General features: G+C 45.0%; 1 protein-coding gene across 1 annotated transcript in view; it reads right to left on the bottom strand.

Moving 5' to 3' along the window:
• Positions 1–540: 540 nt before the first annotated feature.
• LOC105470422 (heart development protein with EGF like domains 1) overlaps positions 541–26,593 on the bottom strand; it is an 89,008-nt gene continuing 62,955 nt past the window's right edge. The window contains exons 14-18 of the mRNA XM_024789262.2: positions 25,039–25,081; positions 24,871–24,908; positions 12,650–12,737; positions 8,516–8,690; positions 541–5,618 (exon numbers count right to left, since the gene is read on the bottom strand). Of these exons, the coding sequence (XP_024645030.2) occupies positions 5,469–5,618; positions 8,516–8,690; positions 12,650–12,737; positions 24,871–24,908; positions 25,039–25,081 (494 nt within the window). The 3' untranslated portion in view covers positions 541–5,468. The remainder of the gene's footprint in view (positions 5,619–8,515; positions 8,691–12,649; positions 12,738–24,870; positions 24,909–25,038; positions 25,082–26,593) is intronic.

Raw genomic sequence — 26,593 nt, 5'->3', positions numbered from 1 at the left:
CCCCGACCTGCAAGGTATCCAAGGAAGCAATTCATTCATGAATGTGTATCTAGACAGGCACCCACATCCCTCGGCCACCATGAGTGTAAGGTCCATGGCCCACTATCTTAAAGTTCTGCAGATTCTCCCCACCAGAGCACACAAAGGCTTACTTTCCCCTCTCTCCTCCAACCCATGAAGAGTTGGCATGGAAGGCGTAGTGGGAGACATTGAGGAGGAAATTGTAAGTTTCTGAATTGGTCACTTATGCTCTCCAATTCACATAAATAAAAGCAGATGTGATATCTAAGTTTGGCTTTCTGCCATTTAGGTCTGTTTGTCCATCCCTCCCTCCCTCCATCCATCCATCCATCTATCCATCCATCACCAAAAGTGTACTTCCCCCGTGCTGGGCACTGAGAATATAGAAATGACTCAGCCTCCACATTTGCCATGTGGAAGTTCACTGTACAACTGTTCCATTGTTTAAGTGATGCCCTCCTGTAAAGTAACTGTTGCATTCTAGTCTGGTTTTCTTGTTTGTAAGAGGAAAACACACAATGAAAATGATATTAATTTTATTGCATCATTTTGCTGACTAGAACGCCAGACTTATAGTGGATATAAGTATAAAAATAACCAAATTCTTACAAATAATACTTTGCTGCTACAGTACTGAATAATTAGTGGAGGTTGCAATTATAATACAACTTTAAATAACATTCTCATAATAGGTTTAACACAATCAATCAGGGGCTAAGGTTTAAAGGTTTACAAAGAGAAATCCAGGACAACATGAAAACTCCAAAAGTTCATATTCCAGCTACATGCTTCATTTAACCATCAATCCACCAACACAAACATTAACAAAACTCAGAGCAACTCATGATAAAATAGTCATTCTGTTTTTAGGACAGGCCAAGGTTAATAAAGAAAGGTAAATGAGTCGGATTAGTTTCCCAGGCAGAACTGATTCCATCCCATCCCTGGCCTATCCCATCCTCCCTACCCAAAAAATCTGTAATGAAGTATGGTTAAGTGCAATTTAAAAATCAGAATATGCAAATTCTTCAAAATGTCCTCTTTGAAAATGCCCAGGTGACAGACCCAGTCTCAGACCTGTCTCTTTTTAGACCTAAATGGTCCCCTTTGGTTTCACAGGGTCCAGATATGATGGAGTGTAACGCTACTGAGGATACTTTACTACAACAATTAATTGGCATTTAATACTTTCATGTTCCTACTATTTTAGCCAGTTCTCTTCCTTGGAGATTTAAGAAAAAGAAAAAAGAAAACATACCCAAAGGCAAACTCTACAAAACCAGTATCTCTGTTTCCAAAAACACACATGAGAACCTCAGAATGACACTTTGTTAAGGGAGGAAATGAAATGTCCCTTCTCATCCACACAAAAGCTTTCAGATAGGAAAAAAAAAGATGATACTAGGGGTAATTTCAAGTAAAATACAAAATATTGAAATACTGAACTTTGCGTTCTTCCTCTTTCCAAAGAAGTGCTGTAGTCTCAAAATTGGTGTATTTTAGAACTATGGGTCAAAACCCTAGTTTTGGGTGTGTTAGGCTAAACTTAGCCAAGGGCAACTGGACTGGACAGCTCCTCTTCTTCAGGCAGAGTTAAATCAGCTTACAGGACACCCGGGCACTTCACCAGGGGGCAACACAGTTTCACACAGGCATCAAAAAGCCATGCGAGGTGGGTGACCCAAAGGTGCCCGCTCTGGGAACTTTCGCATCTGAATAGGTGTCATCCTTCAACAGCATATTCTTGGCTAGCCATCCAGCCTAGGAGTCCAAAGATGCTGCCTTCTGCCTTGGGCCCACTTTAAGAGTTACCTCTTTAAGAACTCAATCCTCACATCTTGAAGTTTTTGACCTCAGATGCCATCAGCCAGCTTGACTGAACCACCTATCAGCAATTTTGGCTCTAAATGACTTAGCTGCTTCTGAAAATATACTTCCCCTCAAAGGAGGAAGATGTGTCAGCGTTTAAGACATTCCACTGAATATGTTCCCAATTCTGAAAACAGTTCACAAAAATATGCTTCCAGTAGGTGGGAGCCATGGCCTTACCATGGGAACACGGCAAGCAGCTCTCAGATGGATGTGTATGTCTGACTGCGCTTGTCAGAAACCCAGGTCCTCGCCTTACACTTCCTATACCAAAGCCACGTGCCGGTGTGCTTCTTGCTGAGCACAAGCCAGCCACTATTTTCTTAATGACAAGTGTCTAAGAAAGATATGTAAAAGCCAATCTGAAAGCACATTTTCAAAAGGGTATTCAGCATTTTTTTTTTTTTGAATTTCATATCATTAGTTTGGTTACTCCTTAAAAATAATATTAAGGTTCCTTAAAAGAAACTTATTTTAAAAGCCCTTTCTCCCTTGCCCTCTTTGATATTTAAGGTACACAGGATGGTGACGGGTGTGCCAGGACAGTGAGGCAGGGGCTACAGTGGGCAGAGCAGCTGGGGGAGTCAGGCACACAAGGATTTCAGTCCTGCTTCTACAAGGCAAGCTATGTATCCTCTCTGAAGGTTTCTGTATCTGAGAAATGGGCACTTCCATGCCCACCTCTCGAGGATGCTGTGAGGAGCCTTGCCCAGAGCCTGGTCATGGTAGGAGCATGTCAGTTCATCTGCCTAAAGACACAGACTCCAGGGCCTTGGGCTGGCTCAAAGGGCAGAGGAAAAGACAATGCAATAAGACCCTCTGGAGCTTAAACCAAACCACTGATGCCAGGGAGCCAGCCAGCCACCCTTCCCTACTGCAGTGTGTGATAGGACACACAGATGCCCTGCGCCCAGCTCTGCTCTACAGAGGTTTAAGCATCATTTGAGCAGTTACACATCACTTGCCCCGTCCTCTCACCTTCCCCCAGCTGTGGGATATTGCTGCAGGATTGTGGCATCTGTGCACGTGAATCACACACCCCAGCTGCAGGGGCTGACATGGAGCAGTGTCTGGGTGGAGAGCCTTGGTGTGCCAAGTGTGCATCCAGGCCTCTTCTGCTACCGGGTGTTTCCCCTCGGCCTAGGCAGGACCCTTCTGCAGCTAGGAACCCCATGCAGGAGTGCAGCTGGCCCTCCCTTCCTCACAGGCTCACAGCCATGCTTTATTCATGTCCCCTTAGAGCCTCATGCTCTGGAGGTGCCTTCCCCGCCCCCACACGCCTCCTGGAAACTGTGGAGACGGTGTGAACTCAACCTTGTGGGTGCCTCCTTTTTTTCTCAGTTAAAACAACAACAAAATAAATAATCCACTCCATACGGAAGAAACCCATGAAGAAGCAGCATTCTTGGAACTCACAGGACACCGTTTTCTGGAGGTTGGGATTCTTCCCAAGAATGCTTTTGGGACAGAACACTTCATTTTGTGGAGCTGAAGGTTTCTGGCTCCGATAGAGGAGATGATTTGTCAGCTGTGATGTCAGCTGAAGGCAGCAGGAGTGTGTGCCCGGGAATAGCCTCCCTGCATGGCTCTTCCCACAGCTGCGGGTCCTGGGGATGAGCAGGCATGCTGTGGAAGGAGCCAAGAAGCCAAGTCTGTGGGCTCAGGTGAGCTGCAGGAGCTCGGAGCTCTCCAGTTAGGTGCGAGGCCGTGAGCCACAAAGGGCCACTGGTTCTACACAGAGAGAGAGAGAGGCAAGGCCCAAGATTTCAAAAAGGCGATACTTTGAAATTTTAGGTTAGCCTCCACTGATAAAAGCAGTTCTCCTTTGATTTATCTCATGGATGAGTGCAATTTAACTACTAAAATGCACCTCCCCTAACTAGGGCTCTTGCTACAGCAGGGTGATGGTGAGTGGTGGAGACCACGGGACACAGGAGTTCACGCTTAAAACCATCAGGGCCAAGGATTATGTAAGAATAGGGATTATATTTAGAGGACTTTGAAGAAACAACCATGCCCGGGGCAGAACTGTCCCAGTGGCTGCACCATTTCCAGAAATGTGTGTGCTGCGGCGCTCCCCGCCTCAGGGTGGAGACAATTCTTTTACCTCCGTATCCCTTCACTTCATCCACAACCACGATGCCCCAAAGCAGGCCAACAGACAGTTCCACAGGTGGCAATTAAAGACACCGAGTACTGGATGTCTCCCTGGCAGGACCCACGTCACAGGCATAATAAATAAGACGAGTGGAACTTCCTTCCCGAAGGTCAACCCTCACTTCCTCGACCAACCGGAAGTCTTCAGTTCTCCCACACTGACTGGAAGCAGAACCACATTTCTGGAGGGTGTGACACAGCCATATAAAGAGGTACAAATGACTGGGTGAGAAAAAAAATAGTTATTTCTTCAGCCGAATAAACAGCTTTCAGTGGTTGAAAGTTTACATGGGGTTTGTGGACGAGATTCTGGGTACAAAGTGCTGCAGTAGCAGGTGAGCAAACTCACATGTGGCTCCATCTCGGCTCCCTGTTCTTCCTCAGGAATCCACGCAGCTTCCCAAAGCACTGTCGATGCAGGAAATCTAACCTGCCTATTCAGCCCGTCCCTCTAAACACATCCAGCTGCAGGGGCTCATCAAGCTACTTTCCCAGAGTGGTGAAACCTGCATTCAGTTTGACATTTCTCCTCCTTACGCAGCTGCCTCTGGCCTCCACGATGGTGGTCAGAGTCCTAGGCCCCAGGCTGGACCCTCATGGATGAAAAATGCCCCCCTGCCTGCAATCGGCCTGCAGAGCCTCCAGCTGAAACCAAATGTAATTTGTTTTGCCTTGATCCAGGCTTGTTTGAAAAAGTGAGATTTAACTGCAAAGAGATTAAAAAAAAATCTTAAATAAATGTGTCACCTTGACTTAAAAAAAACACATTGCAATTGTGTGCTGTGCCTCACACATTTCCTCATTGTGGGGGTTGGCTTGGAAACTGTAGCATACGACAACCTAGAAACATATGAAAACACTGTCCGTTCAGCGGCGACATCTTCAGACTTTAGTGGTACGCTCATCCTCATCTGTTGTTTAGCACACAGGCGCTGGGCAGGAAAATAGTTAACAAGCCAGTATTTTGCTGCAAATGAATCACCAAATTGCTGCCTATGGAAGTGTCTCAGGAAAGGAAGCCTTCTTTCTGGAACAGTCTTGAAACAGATCCAAAAGGAAACCTCCCATCCAATTTACTAAAGTGCAAATGAAGGGAAAACCAGGTCCCTGCACTGATGTCTAGTGGTCTGAGCTGGCTAATAGTCGCCCTGGTGCCAGTGCCATGGTGCAGTCAGAGAGACTCTCTTGATACTGGCCCACATTCACGTTCACAGTAACAACAAAGGTGCCGAATGAGCAGCCTGTGGTTCCACATCCACCTGTCCCCTCCACTGTGGTCACGCCCCGCATGCCTGTCCCTCTTCCTGCTTGCCACTCAGCGTGGCTCCGACAAATCCTGAGCGCAGCCTCCTGGTGCGGTCCTCTGAGTCAGAGGTCCCAGGCGACTGGCTCAGAGCAACGAGTCCCTCTCTCTCCTGGACTTAAAAGTAGTCTCTTCTTCTGCTTTCATCACTGATGAAAGACGGGTTATACTGTCCGGGGAAAATGCAAGAATGCCGTGATCCTGGCAGTCCAGTGTAGGCCGGGTAGAGTCCGTTTCGTTCAAGTTCTGGATTCCTTACACTTGTGGGCTGGTGGCCAAAGAGAAAAGAAGAAAAGTCAATTTATCTTTCTTGGGTTTAAATTACAGTGTTAAATCCCAATGATTTTAGACCAATGTAGGAAAAGATCTGGGTTTATTCTGTATGATGTGGTTCTACTGATTATTTCTAATTTTTTTAAAGTGTCTTTCTCTCTGGAGCACAACCCGCTTTAAATCTTTCCTGTCCCTGCCACCATGCAGAAGGCGACTAATGCAACTGGAGGAAATGACCTTTGTAAAGTCCTACGACCACCTAGTTGCAGGTGGAGTTAGGACCCCAAACCAGGAGGCCAACAGCAATCCTCAAGTGACCAGTTTGATCTCAAAAAAAGGCTCTCTGGGAATAAGAGGGGCTACTTTGAGGAGGCCTTCATAGTAGCACCAAAGGTAAATTATTTCTTGGCAGAAATAAAATACTAGGTACTGTGTATCATAAATGAGTCGCAGGAGAGCCCAGTGTGGGAATCACCTGGACGACACCTGAGCCCACTGTGTGGAACAGCTTGTCTACCCAGGTGACAGTTTCATGCCCTAAGCTTAGGCTCTGCCTCTACAGACTGCTCAGCCAGCTCTTTTCTTTTTTCTCTTCTCTTCTCTTCCCCTTTCTTTTCTTTTTCTTTCTTTCTTTTTTTACCTTTCCCTCTCTTTCTTTTCTTTTCTTTTTCTTTCTCTTTCTTTTTTTTTAGATGGAGTCTCACTCTGTCGCCAGGCTGGAGTGCAGAGGCGCGATCTTGGCTCACTGCAACCTCTGCCTCCTGGGTTCGAGTGATTCTCCTGCCTCAGCCTCCCGAGTAGCTGGGCTACAGGCACACACTACCAAGCCCAGCTAATTTTTGCATTTTTAGTAGAGACGGGGTTTCACCGTGTTAGCCAGGATGGTCTCGATCTCTTGACCTCGTGATCCGCCCGCCTCGGCCTCCCAAAGTGCTGGGATTACAGGCATGAGCCACTGTGCCCGGCCTTTTTTTTTTCTCTTTGAGACAGGGTCTTGCTCTGTTGCCCAGCCTGGAGTGCGATGGCACAAACACTGTTCACTGTAGCCTTGACCTCCTGGGTTTAAGTGATCCTCCTGCCTTAGCCTCCTGAGTAGCTGGGACTACAGGGGTCCACCACCATGCCTGGCTAATTTAAAAAAAAAAAAAATCTGTAGAGACAGGGGCTCACCATGTTGCCCAGGCTGGTCTTGAACTCCTGGGGTCAAGCAATCCCCACACCTTGGCCTCCCAAAGTGATTACAGGGATTACAGGCATGAGCCACCGTGCCTGGCCAGCCTGCTATTTTTGGAATAAAAATGGGGTTCATTTACATTCTTGACTATATTTATTTAAGGCAACTCTTTAATACCATGGAAACATGCAGTGAAGTTGGTTCCTATGATGCCACAGGCCTGTTTGTTGCTGGTTATTGTAACGTGCTGGGGCTGAGGGGTCCTGAGCAAAGGATGTCAGTGTGGGGACACACTGGGGTAAAATACCTGCTCAGTTATGGCTTCAGTTAGTAAAGGAAAAGGACTTTCCTGATGAACAGAGAAACAAAGCCCTATGCAGAAATATTAATGGGAATATTTTCGCTAGAGCTAAGTTTGTATCTCTTTATGTTTTTATCCTTATTTATAACTTTTTGTTCTTCCTTTAGGTTCAAAATTTTCAAAAAGAGTCCACGGAAATAAACAGCTCCTTAGCATGAACAAACTTGTCCCTCCCATCCAAAGTCTGAATCCTCATGGTTAATTCCCACAGCAACCCAGAGGGATTACGGTTTCTGTAACAAGATTGTCTAACACTATTAAGTCCCCATGGGGCAAGGTTTCACATTTATTGCTATTCCTCAAACAACCGCACACGGCACGAGAAGTCACCTGATAACTATTTACTTTTCAGCTCAGATAAGCCTGTTAATGTTTGCTTTATGGTTGATACAGTGATATGAAATGAGCTGAACAGTTTACAGGAATATGACACAGGTTAAATTCAACGTGGGAGAGAAGCAGCAGGAGTTCAAGGTTGTCTCCTACCTTTCCAAATGATGCAGTCCAGGCTGGACATAGCAAATTATTAAAGGCCTACTGAGTATACAATATTCTAAACCTGAGAAGTGCTTGTTGAGGATGACATTGAATTGTTGTTCTCTTTATACCTTTTCCCCATCCCCTAGTTGGTTTTTTTGGTTGTTGTTTTTTATTATTATTATTATTATTATTATTTTGAGATAGGATCTCACTCTGTTGCCCAGGCTGGAGTGCAGTGGTGCAATCTCAGCTCACTGCAACCTCCACCTCCCCGACTCAAGCAATCCTCCCATCTTAGCTTCTCAAGTAGCTGGAACCACAGGCAAGCACCACCATGCCAGGCTTTTTGTAGAGATGAGCGTGGTTTCTGTAGAGACATGGTTTCACCATGTTGCCTAGACTGGTCTCAAACTCCTGGACTCACAAGATCCTCCCACCTTGGCCTCCCAAAGTGCAGGGATTACAAGTGTGAGCCACTGTATACCCAGCCACCAATCCCCTAGTTTTAAATACTTAACCACACAAGGTAAGCATGGCAGACAGGAGATAAAAATGAAAGGGCCAAAGCCTAAATATCACCAAATTCTTGCTCTACCTTTCAGTTTCCATTCCTATAACTTAAAAGCAAGTTTAGTAACAAGAAGGTTACTGTTACAACCACATAAATATAATGTGCTTTATGGAAATATCCTTCATAGCAACACTGATAAGTACCATGCAAATAGACTGCAGGTAAACTGAATAGCAAATCAGAGGTACATGCCACTACTCTTTAACCCTTAACTAACTGTAATGCTTTTACTACAACAAAACAGAATTATTTTACTTCTCAGAGGAACCAGGGGCCCTGGGGTCATCCTGACACAGGAATACACACCGAGTAGTACACATCCGTCATCTGGAGGAGGTTTTTGGTACTTCCATTCTCATGCATTTCAATAGCTTCTCGGCCCCATTCCTGTGAGCGAGGATTTTTGGGGTATTCAGCATATGGGGACATTTGGAAATCTCCACTTTTGAAGATGAGTTTGCTTATGTCGTTTTTATTCTTTCTGTGGGATACAAAAATATTTGTAAAGCTCAATTCTGTAAGGAAGTGATATCTGTGAAAGCACCAACTATGATTTTATAATGTAAATTCAACTGAAAGCTACCATTATATTTCTTTGTAGCTGCCCACTGAGTATTATTAGTATTGTTTTATTTGGTATTTGCCTACAACAAGTAAATATGCAGTTAGGTGCAAAAAAAGATGCAAAAAGTCTTCCAATCCCAAAGGACCAGATTATCAGGGGTAGGGGGACAAAAACAGTGGCAACAGAGCAGATCTAGACTCTTCTACAGGACAGAGATTACTGTGTCTTGGGGGTGGCCAGGAAAACAAGGGTCATAAATTCACAGAATGCTGGAGCCAGAGGGGCCCTTAGACTCATTCTAGTCCAGTGGATCCCGAGCTGCCCAAACATCAGAATTTACATGAAGAGTCTGGGTGTCCCCCAGATTGACTGAAGCAGGAGCTCTGGGGATAGGATACGGCAGCTCCAGCTCAGTAAAGAGACCTGACTTGTCCTCTTGGTCACCTTTTACTACTAGAAGGCTTGGAACTAGAATTCAAGCCTCCAACTCTCTGGGCAGTGCTCTTTCTACTACAAGAAGCAAATATTTCACAAGTCATAAAAACAGAACGGTTTGTTTATGAAAAAGTCCACCTATTTATATACCTGTACAATTCTCATTTCAGCAGGTTAGAGAAACGCTACTTGTGAGATTTCACTGATGGCAAATTGTTGGAATCTGTGTTCTTCACCTGTCTAACCGGCCCAGGACCAGAAGTTTTAAATTATATTTGTCACGGATAGGATAATCCGAAGTCTTTTCTTTCTACCTCACTTAATCTACAAATAAGTTTTCCAGGGAAGGCATAAAGTGACTCGGGGTCATAAAACCGAATGCCCAGCTTGTGGCTTAGGTGCTGGCTCTTTGTGGAAGTTGGGAACAGACCTGGCACTGCGTTGCTTCCTGGTGGGTGGGGTACCTGGGCTCAGACAAAGATATACTCATGCGCAACTATCTTCTCTTCTCAGGAGCCAGCAGGTACAGGCTCCTTCCCCAAATGGGTACACCATATAGTACAGAACACATAGCAGATATGAGGCTTCTGTCCCTTGAGTGCTCAGGTTATGTCCCTCGAGGTAACCATTCCTAGTCTCATCCCCTGAAGTTTATTTCCACTCATATGGTTTATCCTTGATGATTTGCTAGCAATTTGGAAAATGACAGGCAAAGGCTATACCATAAGGCCTGCATTCCTAGTTGGGTAGTTAGAGCACATTGCTCTCTGCTGCCTTTTTGGAGACAGAGGATATCTTAAAATGTCCTTTATGTCAGCGGTAGAAAAGATAACTAGCTATTTTGGGAGGTTCCCCTCATCTGTTACATCTAGATAATTCCTGCCATTATTATCATCTAAGTCAGAGGTAATAATTTTCCCCTATCTGAATAGATCATCATGGAGAAGGGGAATCAATTTCCTCCTCTCCCTTCCTTTTCCAATAGCAACCCAATCTCAATGGCTTCCAGGAAGCCCAAAGCATCCCACATTGCTGCTACAACCTCTCTACTGCAAAAATATTTCATCTTTCTTTGTCTGCTTCTCTTTCTCTCTGTATATAGCTTTACAGAGAAACCATTCACATGTCATACAATTCACTCATTTAATGGTTTCTAGCATATTCAGACTTGTGCCACCATCATCACAATTTTAGAACAGTTTCATCACCCCAAGAAGAAACTCCATATCCCCTAGCCACCATCTTCCAATTCTCCCCTTTTCCCCACGACCCTGGCCCTAGACGATTAATCTACTTTCCAACTCTATTAGATTTGCCTATTTCAGATGAGTCATACAAATAGAATCACACAATAGGTGGTCTTTTGGGACTGGCTTGTTTCACTTAGCATATTTTCAAGGTTCACCCCGTTATAGTATGTATCAGTACTTCATTCATTTTATGCTGGAACCATATTCCATTGTAGAAATACATCATATTTTGTTTATCTACTGACAAACATTGGTAGAGTTTTCACATTTTGGCTATTGTAAATAATGTTGCTGTGAACATTCATGTAAAGTCTTTGTGTGAGTACACCTTTTCACTTCTCTTGATATACCTAAGAGTGGAAGTGCTGGGTCAAATGGTAACTCTGTCTTTAACTTTCAGACATTTTCCAAAGCAGCTGCACCATTTTACATTGCCACCAGCAGTGTACAGGGGTTCTAATTTTTCCACATCCTCACCAGTGCTTGTTAGTTTGGGTTTTTTCTTTTCTTTTTTTTTTTTTTTTTTTTTTTTGAGATGGAGTCTGGCTCTGTAGCCCAGGCTGGAGTGCAGTGGCATGATCTCAGCTCATTGCAACTTCTGCCTCCCGGGTTCAAGCAATTCTCCTGCCTCAGCCTCCCGAGTAGCTGGAATTACGGGTGCCTGCCACTACGCCCGGCTAATTTTTTATATTTTTGGTACAGACAGGGGTTTCACCATGTTGGCCAGGCTGGTCTCGGACTCCTGACCTGAAGTGATCCACCCGCCTCAACCTCCCAAAGTGCTGAGATTACAGGCTGAGCCACTGTGCCCAGCTGCTATTTTCTGGGGTTTTGTTTGTTTTTAATAGCCATCTTAGTGGGTGTGAAGTGGTGTCTCACGGTGGTTTCGATTTGCATTTCCTAGGTGACTAATGATGTTGACCATCCTTTTGTGTGTGCTATGATCAGGATATGGTTTGTCCCCACCCAGTCTCATGCTGAAATTTAATCCCCAGTGTGGAGGTGCTGGGGGATGGGGCCTACAGGGAGGTGTTTGGGCCATGAGGGCAGATCTCTCATGAAAGGACTAATGCCTTTCCTGGGACAGCTGGTTGTTCAAAAGAGCCTGATACCTCTCCCCCAGTCCCCCACCTCTTGCTTCCTTTCTCATCAGGTGGCTCCCTTCATCTTCCTTCAGGAGTGGAAGCAGCCTGAGGCCCTCACCAGATGCAGATGCCCAGTCTCAAACTTTCCAACCATCAGAATTGTGAGCCAAATAAACCTTTTTCTTGAGAAATTACCCAGTGATATGGTTTGGCTGTGTCCCCACCCAAATCTCAGCTTGAATTCCCACGTGTTGCGGGAGGGACCTGGTGGGAGGTGGCTGAATCACGGGGGAAGGTCTTTCCCATGCTGTTCTCATGATAGTAAACAAGTCTCATGAGATCTGATGGTTCTATAAGGGGGAGATCCCCTGCACAAGTTCTCTCTCTTTGCCTGCTGCATTTATGTAAGATGTATCTTGCTCCTCCTTGCCTTCCACCATGATTGTGAGGCTTCCCCAGCCATGAGGAACTGTAAGTCCATTAAACCTCTTTCTTTTGCAAATTGCCCAGTCTTGGGTATGTCTTTATCAGCCGTATGAAAATGGACTAATATATGCAGCCTCAGGCATTCCTTTACAGCAACACAAAATGGACTAAGACAACGTGCTTACTGGCCATCTGTATATCTTCTTTGAAGAAATGTCTATTCAAGTTTTTTGTCCATTTTTAAAATTAGGTTGTTGAGTTATAAGAGTTCCTTCTATATTCTAGATACAAGTCCCTTATTAGACATATAATTTGCAAGTATTTTCTCATGCAATCCATATTTGCAAGTATGGGTTGTCTTTTCACTTTCTTGATAGTGTTCTTCAGAGTATAAAAGTTTTTAATTCTGATGAAGCCTAATTTATTTACTTTCTCATTTCCTGCTTGTGCTTTCAGCTATTCTTTTCTAATAAAGAAAATGAAGTTTCATTTACTACCCTTCTTTTTCCTCACAGGCACCAACTATCGTGAATTCCCTTTTTCCTTTTATTAAAATGGGTTAGTCACATTACGATTTAATATTGTGAACCATCTCAAGTATTCTGTAAGAGAATAGAATCTGACCCTTGTATAGCACAGGCAAAGGAACAGGACTGGAATCTGAACTCTCATCACTTACCTGCAACAGGTAACAATCAGTGCGATGCCTAGGATGAGCAGGAGCCCACCTCCGGCAGCTGCGATCACCACAGTGATAAGCTGATAGGCTAAACGTAAAACAAACAAAAAGGCGGATTGGCTGGAGGTAATGAAGGAATGAGTGAGTTCTCAAGAATGGTCTCCCCTGACTCTACAGTCGCCACCCTGCCTTGAGGGGTGCCCGTGCCTACAACTTCCTACTCTCTGGCAAGGGATCCTCAATGGCTATCTCCAAGCCTCTCCGTATTGAGAAAGGTTCTTTTTTTTTTTTTTTTGGAGACAGAGTCTCACCCTGTCACCCAGGCTGGAGTGCAGTGGTGCGATCTCTGCTCACTGCAACCTCCGCCTCCCAGGTTCAAGCGATTCTCCTGCCTCAGCCTCCCGAGTAGCTGGGACTACAGGCGCCTGCCACCATACCTGGTGAATTTTTTGTATTTTCAGTAGAGACGGGGATTCAGCGTGTTAGCCAGGATGGTCTCAATCTCCTGACCTTGTGATCCACCCGCCTCGGCCTCCCAACGTGCTGGGATTACAGGCGTGAGCCACCGCGCCCGGCCAAAAAGCTCCCTTTTTTGGGCTGGGTGCAGTGGCTGACGCCTGTAATCCCAGCACGTTGGGAGGCCGAGGCGGGCGGATCACAAGGTTAGGAGATCCAGACTACAGTGAAATCCCGTCTCTACTAAAAATACAAAAACTACTGGCACGGTGGCGGGCGCCTGTAGTCCCAGCTACTTGGGAGGCTGAGGCAGGAGAATGGAGTGAAACTGGGAGGCGGAGCTTGCAGTGAGCCGAGATCCCGCCACTGCACTCCAGCCTGGGCGATACAGTGAGACTCTGTCTCAAAAAAATAAAACTAAATAAAAAAGTAATGCAGATAACGCAGAATCTTTTCTTGGCCACTTCCCACCCTTTGGTGTTGTTTAATTTTTTGAGTTAATGGTAATAGTAGATATAAAAATTCTTTTTTTTTTTTCCCTAGACGGAGTCTTGCTCTTGTTGCCCAGGCTGGAGTGCAACGGTGCGATCCCAGTTCACTGAACCTCCGCCTCCTGGGTTCAAGCGATTCTTCTGCCTCAGCCTCCCGAGTAGCTTGGATTATAGACACATGCCACCATGCCCTGCTAATTTTTTTGTATTTTTAGTAGAGATGGGGTTTCACAATGTTGGCCAGGCTGATCTCGAACTCCTAACCTCAGAAGATCTGCCCGCCTTGGCTTCCCAAAGTGCTGGGATTACAGGCTTGACCACCATGCCTGGCCTAAAAATTCTTGATTCAGTTCTAGATTTTTACTTCATAAAATAAAAAGGAGGCAACCCTAGGTTAGACTCCCCAATTTTATAAGGAACATTACTGATCAGTTAAGTCCAGAGTCTGGGAATCACTGCATCAATCATGCTAGGGACTGAGTAGCTCCTCAATAAATACACATCAAATTTAATTACCAGAAATTAGCAGTGATTAAGCAAGTACATATCATATGTAGAAAGCAATATTAAAAGCTTTAATTGCTTTTATATCTATGTATTTCTGGCAAAATCATATATTCAATAAATTCTATTAAATATTCCGGTTGATTTTTTGATTGTGGAAATATAATGAAAATTGTGTTCTCTAGTTGTAGGATCCAGGATGAAACACCAGTAGCCGGATTCTCGATAGTAAATTAAGATTGGAGCCATGCTGTCTAGGGTCTCATGCTCTCTTGTCCTTGTAAACAAGGATGAGGTACAGGGCTGACACGCTCCTCCCCTCCTCACCAAGCTCCCAGAGCACTAGGTGCTGGTTGAGAGTGAAGACAGGCAGCAGGCAGACTGTGAGCAAATACAAGCCATGCAACAATTTACCTATCCTTTTATTTAAATAAATAGCATAGAAACCTGACTATTATGTAAAACCATCAGTATTAGGATACAAAAACTGTCAGTATTAAGATACACAGGAAATAAAGCCAAGCCACAGAATAAACACATTCTCTTCCTTACCTCCCAACACATATATTTGAAAGTTTCTTTTTTAACAAAAGTGAAGACAGAAAACAAACCTCTTGAATTTATCCACTTTTCTTCATCTCCCCCATCATGGCTCTGAGCTACCATCATCCCTTGTCTGGACAACTGTAGCTGCTTCCCAAAACATCTACCTGTGCCCAGTCTTGTCCACTCACTACAGAAAGCAAATCTGATCTTGCCATTTCCCTGCTTTAAAAAACCCTCCGTGGCTCCCTTTTTTCCTAAAGACCAGAGTCTAGCTCCTGCTTATCCTTCCACACCAAGTTAAATTTTCTCATTTCCAACAAAAGAAGTAAGTATCCATTTTAGAAGTGACCCTTGCAAGTGGCTGCAGCTGTGGCAGGTTCCTGTTTGAAACAAGCAGTTTTGTCTAAAAAGAGACACAGATGGTGTAGAGCAGTGCTTCTCAAACTATCTGTGGTCAAGGACCAGTTTTTTGGTTTTTTTATTTTTACAGAGTCTGGCTCCATCGCTCAGGCTGGAGTGCAATGGTGTGATCTTGGCTCACTGCAACCTCTTCCTCCCAAGTTCAAGGAATCCTCATGCCTCAACCTCCTGAGTAGCTGGGATTACAGGCAGGTGCTAGCATGCCCAGCTCATTTTTTGGTATTTTTAATAGAGACGAGGTTTCGCTATGTTGGCCAGGCTGGTCTTGAACTCTTGGCCTCCAGTGATCCGCTCACCTTGGCCTCCCACGGTGCTGGGATTACAGGTGTGAGCCACCACGCCTGGCCTGAGGACCAGTTTTTGCTTGCTTGTTTGTGCTTCTGGTTATCCTTTTTTTTTTTTTTTGAGACAGGTCTCACTATGTTGCCCACACTGGAGTGCAGTGGCACAATCACAGTTCACTGTAGCCTTCAATTCCTGGGCTCAAGCAATCCTTCTGTCTCAGTCTGCCAAGCAGCTGGGACCACGGACGCCTGCCAAGCAGCTGGGACCACAGGCGCAGCTAATTTTTGGGTTTTGTAGGGACAGGGTATCACTATGTTGTCCAGGCTGGTCTTGAACTCCTGGTCTCAAGTGGTCCTCTCACCCTGGCCTCCCAAAGTGCTGGGATTACAGGTGTGAGCCACTGCACCCAGCCTGATATTCTTTTTAAATAAAGAAAATAAAGTCCCATGTGCTCCTCCCCTCATCTGTCCCCACAGGTACCAACTATCATAAATTTAACTTTCTCATTTTTTTTTAAAGGAGTTGACTGTGGGCTGGTATATTTGTAAAATATAATAAAACTCTTTTCCAAGGCTCCCATGCTTGGATGTCACAGTTATGTCAAGTTAATATAAACATTTCTAAGTGCTCACTCTCAACTTCTGTGTCATCTTGCCACAGTCCAGTAACACTTCCCACGGCAGACCACCAGTTGCATAGCACTGGCATAGATGAGGGCTTCTCAAACTCCCGTCTGCATCTCAGTCACCCACAAGCCTTGTTAAAACCCAGATTCCTGGTCCCTGCTCCAAGGGATTTGGTTCAGTCGTACTGGGCAGGGGCTCAGAACCTGCACTTCTAGAGGCTTCTATGGGATGGTGCTGCTGCCAGCCAATGGACCAGACCGTGGGTAGCACTGGTTTTGATTACACAGGAGAGGAAAGAGCACTGAGCTGAAAGCCAGGGGACCACCCAGCACACAAGCAGAGAGAAAGAGCCTGGGAGGGAGCTCACCAAAATGTTTGCACAAGTTAGTACTGCCTTGGGTAATGGTGGAGAACTTGCTTTCTTCTTTGTGCTTTTCTGCATTTCCCAAATTTTATTTACATATTTACATACGTGCACACGCACACACACACACATACAGACACCCCTCCCTGAAATCTTGACATTGTGTATAGATACACACACATATTTTTTAAAGAGTTCATTTGAGGTTCTTTGGCAGCCATGACACTGTAACCTTGTAATATCCCCCACAGATCTTCTTAAAATCACTCTACAAATGATCTTTTGGGGTTAAGTACTGATTTTAGATTTATGATGATGTAGAAGTGCACGGATTTGAATAAGTGCCAGCTGAAGTGTTTCCTGCTTCAGAGGTGCTCTGAATATTTATTTAGGTGAGACAGAGGCAGTGAATGTCATCTTAGGTTTGTCTGTCCTATCCTTTCTAGTGTGAAAAGATTTTCCAGAATGAAGAGCTTGGAATTCTTAGTCCTACTTTCTTCTTGGCATTTGTTGACATTTCAGTCTTTCTCAAGCAATGCCTCCATGTTTCCCTGATTCTTCACAGCTTGACATTGTTGTCATCACTGTTAGCATCTTTCATCAAACCAACAGCACATTCTGGGCCTTAGCCTTTCCTCAGAGCCATATTTGTCTATGTTTATATGCTTATTTGGATGGGATCTACTGGACTATCTGCTTAGCCACCCCCCTTCTGAGAACTGTGCACCCCTTCCAACTGCAGCTGGGGGTGGGCACACTCCGACATGTAACACCATCCCCTGGACACAGCTGGCTGGTCTTGGAATAAACCCACCATCCAAACTGGATCCATTAGTTACTTCCCAGGAATGTGGGAAAGAGGGCCATCGCTTTCAAAATTGTGAGCTAGTGACCTCCCCACCCCTGACCAAGAGCTGCTCGGTGACCCTATTTTCCATCATGTTGTCTGGGAAGGACAGCCTGTGTACAGACACACGGTGAAGAGCGGAGATGAGACATGAGGATGCAGTCATGGCAACGTGTGCTCTCACAGGAAGCCCCTTGCTACCCTCAGCTGCTGAGCTTCCTTCCCCCACTTCCTTGGTTCCTGCCACTCCTGATGCCAGGATCCTTCCAATAAACTCTCTTTGTCGCTTAGGCTACCTAGGCTCACTTACTCCAGGAGAACCTTAGCCAACCTTCCTTTAAGATTCTTGAACACATTACAGAACTTTCTAGGTAGCCACATTAGTTTTTATCTTACAATGCATTCAGTTCTCTCCATATTTTCCTCACTGAGCTCACTCGTGATTTATAGTTAGAATTTTGCCCTTTATTTTTTAATCTTTTTTTGAGACAGGGTCTTGCTCTGTCACCCAGGCTGCAGTGCAGTGGCATGATCACAGCTCACTGCAACCTCAACCTCCCCAGCTCAAGTGATCCTCCCACCTCAGTTTCCCGAGTGGCTGGGACACTAAGTGCATGCCACCATGCCTGGCTGAATTTTTTTTTTTTTTTTGGTCTCACTGTGTTGTCCAGGTTGGTCTCAAATTTCTGGGTTCAAGCAACCCTCCCTCCTCGGCCTCCTAAAGTGCTGGGATTACAGGTGTGAGCCACTGCACTCAGACAATTTTTGCCTTTAAAATCTTTCCATTCCTCTTCCATCTCTGTTCACAGCGTTCTTCTTTTCCCCTGCACCTTCTGAAATTCACCTTTTTCAAGTCTACAGGCAGGGTGTGAACATACCCAGTGCCCACCACTCTCCACTGTGACAGTGCCCCACACGATTCTGTCACTTTCTCCTGATGTTTTACACAACTCTATCCCTTCCACCTCACCAAACAGTCCTCGCTAGTAGGAGGGCTGGGTACAGAGCAGCAGTTCCTTCTCCCCAATCCCTGCCTTCCCCCGTTTGAAGTGAAGGGAGGCCAGTCAAGACCAAATAAAATGACTGCTTTTAGCTGAATGAGACTTCCAGTTGCCTTCTGGGTAATATTAATAGATTCTCCCTCCTTCCTCCTAAGCAGTTTAGTGCTGTCTTCCTGGATGTATGTTCTGAGTGACTCCCACCACCACATAGCACTTCTACTGGTTTAAGTCTTTTATAACACAAGGCAACGACTGGGTGAACACAACTGAAGACACCTTCTACACCTGCCGTGAGACCATGGGTCGGGCTGGGGAGACAGTGCAGACTGACATTTAAGCGGAATGTCTGACTTCACGGGAAGAGGGCTGTCAGTGGGGAAGGCAGACTCTCACTCCCTGCTGGCTGTGCTGGGAGGCTGTGGGGAAGAGTTCTCCTCTGAAGAGGTGCAGACCATTTGAACAAAAGGATGACCTACAAGAGAGACATGTGGCAAATATGACAGAGGGATGGAAAAAAAGTCTGTGGTCAGAAAAAAGTAATCTAGGAGAATTATGTGAGCTCTATAATCACAAAATGACAATAACCATGAAACAGAAAAATGGGGCCAGGCGCGGTGGCTCACGCCTGTAATCCCAGCACTATGGAAGGCTGAGGCAGGTGGATCACCTGAGTTCAGGAGTTTGATACCAGCCTGGCCAACATGATAAAACCGTGTCTCTGCTAAAAATACAAAAAGTTAGCCAGGTGTGGTGGCGAGCGCCTGTAATTCCAGCTACTCGGGAGGCTGAGGCAGGAGAATCCCTTGAATCCCAGAGGCGGAGGTTGCAGTGAGCCACGATCGTGCCATTGCACTCCAGCCTGGGCAACAAGAGTGAAACTCCATCTCAAAAAAAAAAAAAAAAGAAAGAAAGAAGAGAAAACCAAAAAATAAAACAAAAACAAACAAAAAACAGAAAAAAAATGGCTTAGATGACAAGAATATTTTAAAAAGAGACTTTTGAAAGGCAGTGAGAGAAATGGTTAAGCAAATTACAGTATGTCCATAGAGCAGAATTCCACAGGACTATCAAAAGTGACATTATAAAATCATGTAAGTGAAAACATTCCACAGTTTACTAGTTTTAAAAGCAGGTCACAGAACAGTATATTCAGTGAGATTCAATTTCTGTTAAAAAGACACACACATATATATCTCTGGAAAAATACGTAATACCAGTGTTTCTCAAACTTTAATATGCATATGAATCTGCCTATTAACTAAATTTATGGGCCTGGTGAAAATTCAGATTTGGATTCAGTGGGTCTGGAGTCGGGAGTCCGAAGCTGTGCATTTCCAACAAGCTCCAAGGTGACGTGGATCCTGCTGGCCTATGCCCCACACTTAGTAGTAAGGAAACGTGGTGAACATAGTGTTTAACGGGTGGTGAGATTGTTTACTCTCCTCTTCCCTTAACTTCTATTTTCTAATTAATTTGGGTTAAAATAGGGGAAATTAATGGGCATGTGCTGTATTGTTATTTTTTAAAAAAGGAGTTTATTTTAAAAACAGAAAAAAGGCTAAACAACCCAAAGTGTCATGAGAGCAATTATGAAACTGTGAGGAGGAACCAACCTAAGCTTCCAGCAACAGAGGAAATGCGCACGCCCTAAGAAAAGGGTGGAGGCACGGGGAGAGAGAGACACGACTGATGACACATTCCTAAAAGAATTCTGGGGCCATCTGGCAAATGGTATATTTGCTGTTGGAATTGGTGGAATCTGGGATATAAACAGAGAGATGTTTTACATGTTTAGAAAATTAAAAGGAGAGCAGTGATAAGAAAGGTGCAGACCTGCGCTGCCCAGGAGCGGGGCCCCTGCTCCAGCAGGGCCTGCTCTTCCACAGGTGGTGAAGACTTGAGAGAAAGGCTTGTCCTGCCCTTTCCAGTTATTTATTCATTTATTTATTTTTTGAGACAGAGTCTCACTTTATCGCCCAGGCTGGAGTGCAATGGTGCGATCTCAGCTCACTGTAGCCTCTGCCTCCCAGGTTCAAGTGATTCTCCTGCCTCAGCCTCCCGAGTAGCTGGGATTACAGGTACATGCTACCACTCCCAGCTAATTTTTTTATTTTTAGTAGAGACGAGGTTTCACCATGTTGGCCAGTCTGGTCTCAAACTCCTGACCTCGAGCGACTCTCCTGCCTCAGCATCCCAAAGTGCTGGGATTACAGGCGTGAGCCACCGTGCCCTGCCCTTTCCAGTTTCTCTGTAAGGAGTAAGGACTGAACTCTGGGCACAACTAGAAAGCGAACAGAAACTTTTACAGGGGTAGGACACAGGTTATGCCTAATGCCCAAATCTACTGGAGTTGGATGATTGCAAGGAATGTAGGAGCAAGAAAATCTTAAGACTGTGTGCTTGGCTGGAAAAAGCCAGCCTCCCCAGCCTCACTGGGCTTGGGTAGAGTACGTGCCCTAAGAAGTCTGCATAGAGAAGAAGCATTTCTTGCCTATGAAAAATCCAGCCTGAGTCACAGCCCCAGGAAGGCCCCTGCTGTCTTAGGTGGCAATAATGGGAGTAACGGTGGTGGGCGGTCAGAACGCTGATATTTGGCACAAAACATTGAATTCTGAGTCACAGACTCCCAAGATGCTATCACCATAGAGAGGGATGAATTCCCAACTCCTTAACCAACACCCAGGTCTGGGCCCAGACCTCAGAGAAAGAGGCAGGTGGCAAGTGCTACTTATTATCAGCCACTATAATATTAACTGCCTTGCAACACTGAAACTAATAGAGATATCAAAATGATAAAGTGATATTTACACGCCATCACAGAATAACAACAGTTACCACACTAATGATAAGCTGCCAGTTCCAAAAGGTGGCCAGGAGCAAACCATCCAGACAGGCCTCTGCCCTCTGCTGGACACAGTGACTTGGACTAATGGGAAGGAAAAGGAAGTCTGAGGCATCAGAGAGAAATCTTGGCTACTTCCAGAACCCCACAAACATAATGGGGAGGGCTTGACTTTTTCCTGACTTAAGAATTTACAGACTAGTCAATGACATAGGGAAATAGCATCCCCAAACATGTATAGTGCTTAACAATCTCCGAGAAAAATTACCAATGCCACTCAGAATAATGCCCTGCAGCTCACACCCCTGTCCTGCAACCCTTTATAGACTCATGTTCCCTCGATGGATCACTCTTCCATTCGATGAGAAACATGAAGCATTTTCTAATAAAACTTATTTAGGGGTCAGGTGCGGTGGCTCACGCCTGTAATCCTAACACTTTGGGAGACCAGCGTGGGAGGATTGCTTGAGCCTGAGAGATTGAGGCTACAGTGAGCCATGATCAGGCAGGCCACTGCACTCCAGCCTGGGCAACAGAGAGAGACCTCATCCCTAAAAATAAAAATTAAAAACTAGGGAGCTGTCTGACCAACGCAGGGTTAAAGCAGTAGCTCATTCTATGAGAGGCCTGTCAGGGATGAGAGGCCCCAAGAGGACTGAGCAGGTCATATCTCTTACCTCCTGCTCCCTGGCTCACCCAAGGGGCACACGTGGAGAACAGGGTGGCCACACCTCCACACCTCTCACCTGTCTCACTGGATCTCTCTTTCTCTGCCATCAGGTGGATTGCATTCAGATGAGTTTCTTGCACACATGATACAGGTCTGCTGCACCTTGAGCCTGCTTCCCTCACATTATTTTTAATCCATGCTGCATAAAATTGTCTCAGCCTCTGTTCCTAATATTATAATATCTTAGGATCAAGTCTGCAGGCTTGTGATGCAACCTCTACTCTTAGCCTTGAAGCATCTCTTCTGAAAGACTATATATGTATACACACACACACACACACACACACACACACACACACACACACACACACACACACACATACACCATGTAGTTCTAGTATTCCAGCATTTGAGAAACAAGTCTCAAACATCTTAAATTTCTGATTGTTCAGCCTCCTTTTTCCACATTGAAACGTTATAGATTTTCTTATCTATTTTTGTGCACAGGCTACTCCATTCTCTGATCAGTTTACGAGCTCTCCGTGACTCTGTTCTGGTTTCAAGTGAGAAATGAGATTCACACAAAAAAGTGAACACACACCACTCTGTAGACTAGGCAGCCCCTTTAAGGCACAGATAGCCTCCTAAAGACGAAAGCATAAAGATCCTGAGCCCAGCTGCGAAACTGATGTGCCTAAATACTGATCTTTAGAAAAGGACATGTACTGCCATCCATACTGTTTTACATAAGCCAAATCTCCAAAATACTCAAGCCTACCCTGTGAAGCATTGACACCTAGAAAGAATTCTGACTATTCTTTATTAAACAAAAAAGCCTAAACTATGATAACTTCCTTGCCTTATTAAACTGAGTGCACCAAATACCATTTAGCGGGTGATGACTGGGGTCCATTGGAGTGAAGGGTCGTGCTCACACGGTGCTATGGCCCCACAGTGTCCTCTGGGACTTCTAAAGAGTACAGGCTTGTTTACTACACCACTTAGGGTTGCAGGTTGCTACTTAAAAAACAAACATCGGCAGGGCACGGTGGCTCACACCTGTAATCCCAGCACTTTGGGAGGCCAAAGTGGGCAGATTACGAGGTCAAGAGATCGGGACCATCCTGGCCATCATGGTGAAACCCCGTCTCTAAAAAAAATAGAAAAATTAGCTGGGCGTGGTGGTGTGTGCCTGTTTTCCCAGCTACTTGGGAGACTGAGGCAAGAAAATCGCTTGAACCCAGGAGGCGGAGGTTGCAGTGAGCCGAGATCACGCCACTGCACTTCAGCCAGGAGACAGAACAAGACTCCATCTCAAAAAAACAAACAAACAAAAAAACAAATATCAATTCTGTGAGCTCCTCCCTCTCTACTCAATAAGACTATACATATAATTGCTTCTAGAAGTGCCTCCCTAGTCTTCCTCTGAGACTATCTTCTGTAACCTCTTGCTAGTTTGCAGTCAAAATAAATCAGATGACCAAAGTCCTCAGTAATCCTAAATGGATATGTAATTCTAAGTCTCTAGACTCTGGCCTGAGAGTAGCTCCATGCTGGGTGCACCAAGAGAGTTTTATGTCAGTTTTATATTCAGCATTGAATGTGTTTGATTTTATTTCATTATTTTTATTTTTTAGTTATGCTCAAAGAAGGTCAATAATGGAACTTGCTAATAGAAAACCTTTACGAACAAAGAAAACACCACTGAAGAAATCAGATGTAAGGTATACCATTGGGGAATAGAAACAGGGGGCTTTTTACACACATTCAATAAAATCGTGTCTACTTTCCTTCTAGTAAACTGAGAATACAGTCCCCTGGCACATTTGTCTGTAGGATGAGAGACAAAGCTGTCCTAAACTAAAATCTTCATTGTTAGTATTTCTGTTACATCCTATGATACGCTATATCCCCAAATTTAATTTTGCTGATAATTTCCATTTCTAATGTATCAATATAAGAAAATGTCAGTGCAAGCAATCTTAAATGAATCACAGTTGCTTTTCTCCAAGAACTGGATTAGGTTGCAAAACACACCACGCTCACAGTCCCCACCAACACTCTTGGCTGCTTGGAGTTCCACCCTCTACTTCCACGTGGAGCAGAGAGGATTCCTAAGTGTGTCTCTAGCATGCCTGGGGGACTATGCTGGAAATCTCTAAGCTGCACCCCCACATTCTCCTCCGTACAGTCTGTTCTCAACGCAGCCCAAATTGCTTTCCTTGATCAAACTGCTTTCCTGCTCTAAGACTTTTGCCCTGCCTGACAGTTATTGGTTAGTCTACACTCTTCAGCCTGGTGATCCCAACGCCAACAGTTCAGACCCCATATACTCTGCCAGCCCAAATCCTCTACTTTCTGCCTTCCTATCTTCCTATCCTCCAGCCACGCCCACTTACATACTGGCCCCAGAACACCAAGGATCCATGGCTGCCTCAAGACCTTTGTCTAAGTTGTTCCCTCTGCCTGGGATGTCCTCCCCTCATACCCGTCAGTTTAAATCTTTCCAGCTGTTCCTCTAATTCCACTCCCTCCAAGAAGTACTGTTGACTGTCCTCCCATTCTTCTCTGGGCACAGTCCCTACCTCCCCGTCCCACACCCCATGTCTAGTTATCACAGTAACACTCAGTACACAGCAGGGCTATTTAGGAGTAAGTCTTTCTCTTCCTGCCCAGACCTTGAGCCCCTAAACAGCACCAGTCAAATCTTTCTCTCTCTTTTTTTTTTTTGGTTGTTTTTTAAATGAAGTCTTCCTCTGTCGTCCAGGCTGAAGTGTCGTAGTGTGATCTCAGCTCACTGCAACCTCCGCCTCAAAGGTTCAAGTGATTCTCTCACCTCAGCTTCCCAAGTAGCTAGGATTACAGGCACGTGCCATCACACCCAGCTAATTTTTTATTTTTACTAGAGATGGGGTTTCACCAGGTTGGCCAAAATGGTCTCTAACTCCTGGCCTTAAGTGATCCTCCTGCCTCCGTCTTCCAAAGTGCTGGGATTACAGGCGTGAGCCACCATGCCCAGCCTTTCTCTTTGTTGCCCCCATGCCATTGGCACAGAACCTAAGAAGACAGCGGGTGTGAACTGAGGGAAGTGGGAGGAGACTGACACCTGTGCACTAACAACAGGGCCAGGCCCCTGCCCACGCATAATGGTCCACTTTTGTACACTTACGGTTTCCGCAATTGAGACCACCAAGGCCAAATGGGCAACTGCAAGCCAAGAAAGAAAAAAGGGTAAGAATTAGTTTCAAATCTCAAAAGAAATAAGTGAGGCAATTTATCTAAATAACTTCTAGATAAGATTTGTAACAAAATGAGACTAAATGAACTTTGAGCCTACCTCATGCAGGTTTCATTTTCAAGCCTATATCCATCTTCACATGCTGAAAAAGAAAAGGAAAATGCATGAGTGTGTCTGTTTACCTCTCCCAAACTCCCAGTTAATTAAATGCCAGCCACCCTAAAGTCCACAAGATTATTCTAGTACCAGAAGCCTGCAAATTGGTTTGGAATGATCCTCACTTAAATACTGTTGCCAGCGTAACTTTTTTTTTTTTTTTTTTTGAGACACAGTCTCACTCTGCTGCCCAGGCTGGAGTGCGGTGGTGCCATCTTGGCTCACTGCAACCTCCACCTCCTGGGTTCAAGGGATTCTCCAGGCTCAGCCTCCCAAGTAGCTGGGATTACAGGCATGTGCCATCATGCCCAGCTAATTTTTGTATTTTTAGTAGAGATGGGGTTTCACCCTGTTGCTCAGGCTTGTCTTGAACTCCTGAGTTCAAAGTGATCTGCCCGCCTCTGCCTCCCAAAGTGCTGGGATTACAGGCGTGAGTCACTATGCCCGGCCTCAAATCTTAACCTCAAGAAACTTTTCTTAACCTCTTTGTGGCTCTCAATCTCCCAGCTATAAAAAGTATTTTATTGGAGGTGATTAAGTGAAATTAAGGCATTCAAATGGCTTAGTACAGGTCTGGTACACAGTAACCACTAAATCAATGTTTTGTAGTTGTAATTATTATTATTTTTTGAGATGGAGTCTTGTTTTGTCGCCCAGGCTGGAGTGCAGTGGCACTACCTTGGCTCACTGCAACCTCCACCTCCTGGGTTCAAGCGATTCTCCTGCTTCAGCCTCCCAAGTAGCTGGGAATACAGGGGCCCGCCATGAAGCCTGGCTAATTTTTGTATTTGTAGGAGAGATGAGGTTTCGCCCTGTTGGCCAGGCTGCTCAAACTCCTGACCTCAGATGATCCGCCCACCTCCACCTCCCAAAGTACTAGGATTAAAGGCGTGAGCCACCGTGTCAGGCATGTAGTTGTAATTATTATATGACCAATGCAATTCATTTAGAAGCTCTCTATAGCTGAAGAATGTCCCCTGGGGAACCTCCTTCCATCGCAAAAACATATGGCTCACCTTCTTAATGTAAATCAAACCTGTAACCTGATAACGGCCCTGCTGCCACCCTTCGATGAGAAGGGGGGAGCTTTGGGTGACATCTTCTGGGGCACAGTTCTGGTGTGTGCCCAGGTTTTCATAACAGAATGCTCACCCTGTAGTCTGTGTAGGGGATTTTGGACATATCTAGATGTGTGTTAATTGGCACCTTGCCCAAGAACAGAACTTTGAACCCTTGGGTGGTGCGGCTCCTGGAACACTACTTCACTGAAGCAGTTGTGGCCCGGCCATTTCCCTGGATCAGCAGTTCCTAAATTTCTGTTATCACAGAACATTTTCAACACAACGATAAGATGACAGAACACCATGAGCTATAATGCATGCTTGAATGAAAGCAGACAATGAAAAATGGCCTCACAGACAAATTCTCTGCTGCAAGGAATGATAAAAATGTGATTCAGGGTTAATGTATGAGATACATCGCATAAAAGATCCCGAAT

This window comes from Macaca nemestrina, chromosome 2, assembly GCF_043159975.1.
Source record: "Macaca nemestrina isolate mMacNem1 chromosome 2, mMacNem.hap1, whole genome shotgun sequence".
Lineage (NCBI taxonomy): Eukaryota > Metazoa > Chordata > Mammalia > Primates > Cercopithecidae > Macaca > Macaca nemestrina.
This window is presented reverse-complemented; position numbering and strand designations above follow the sequence as displayed.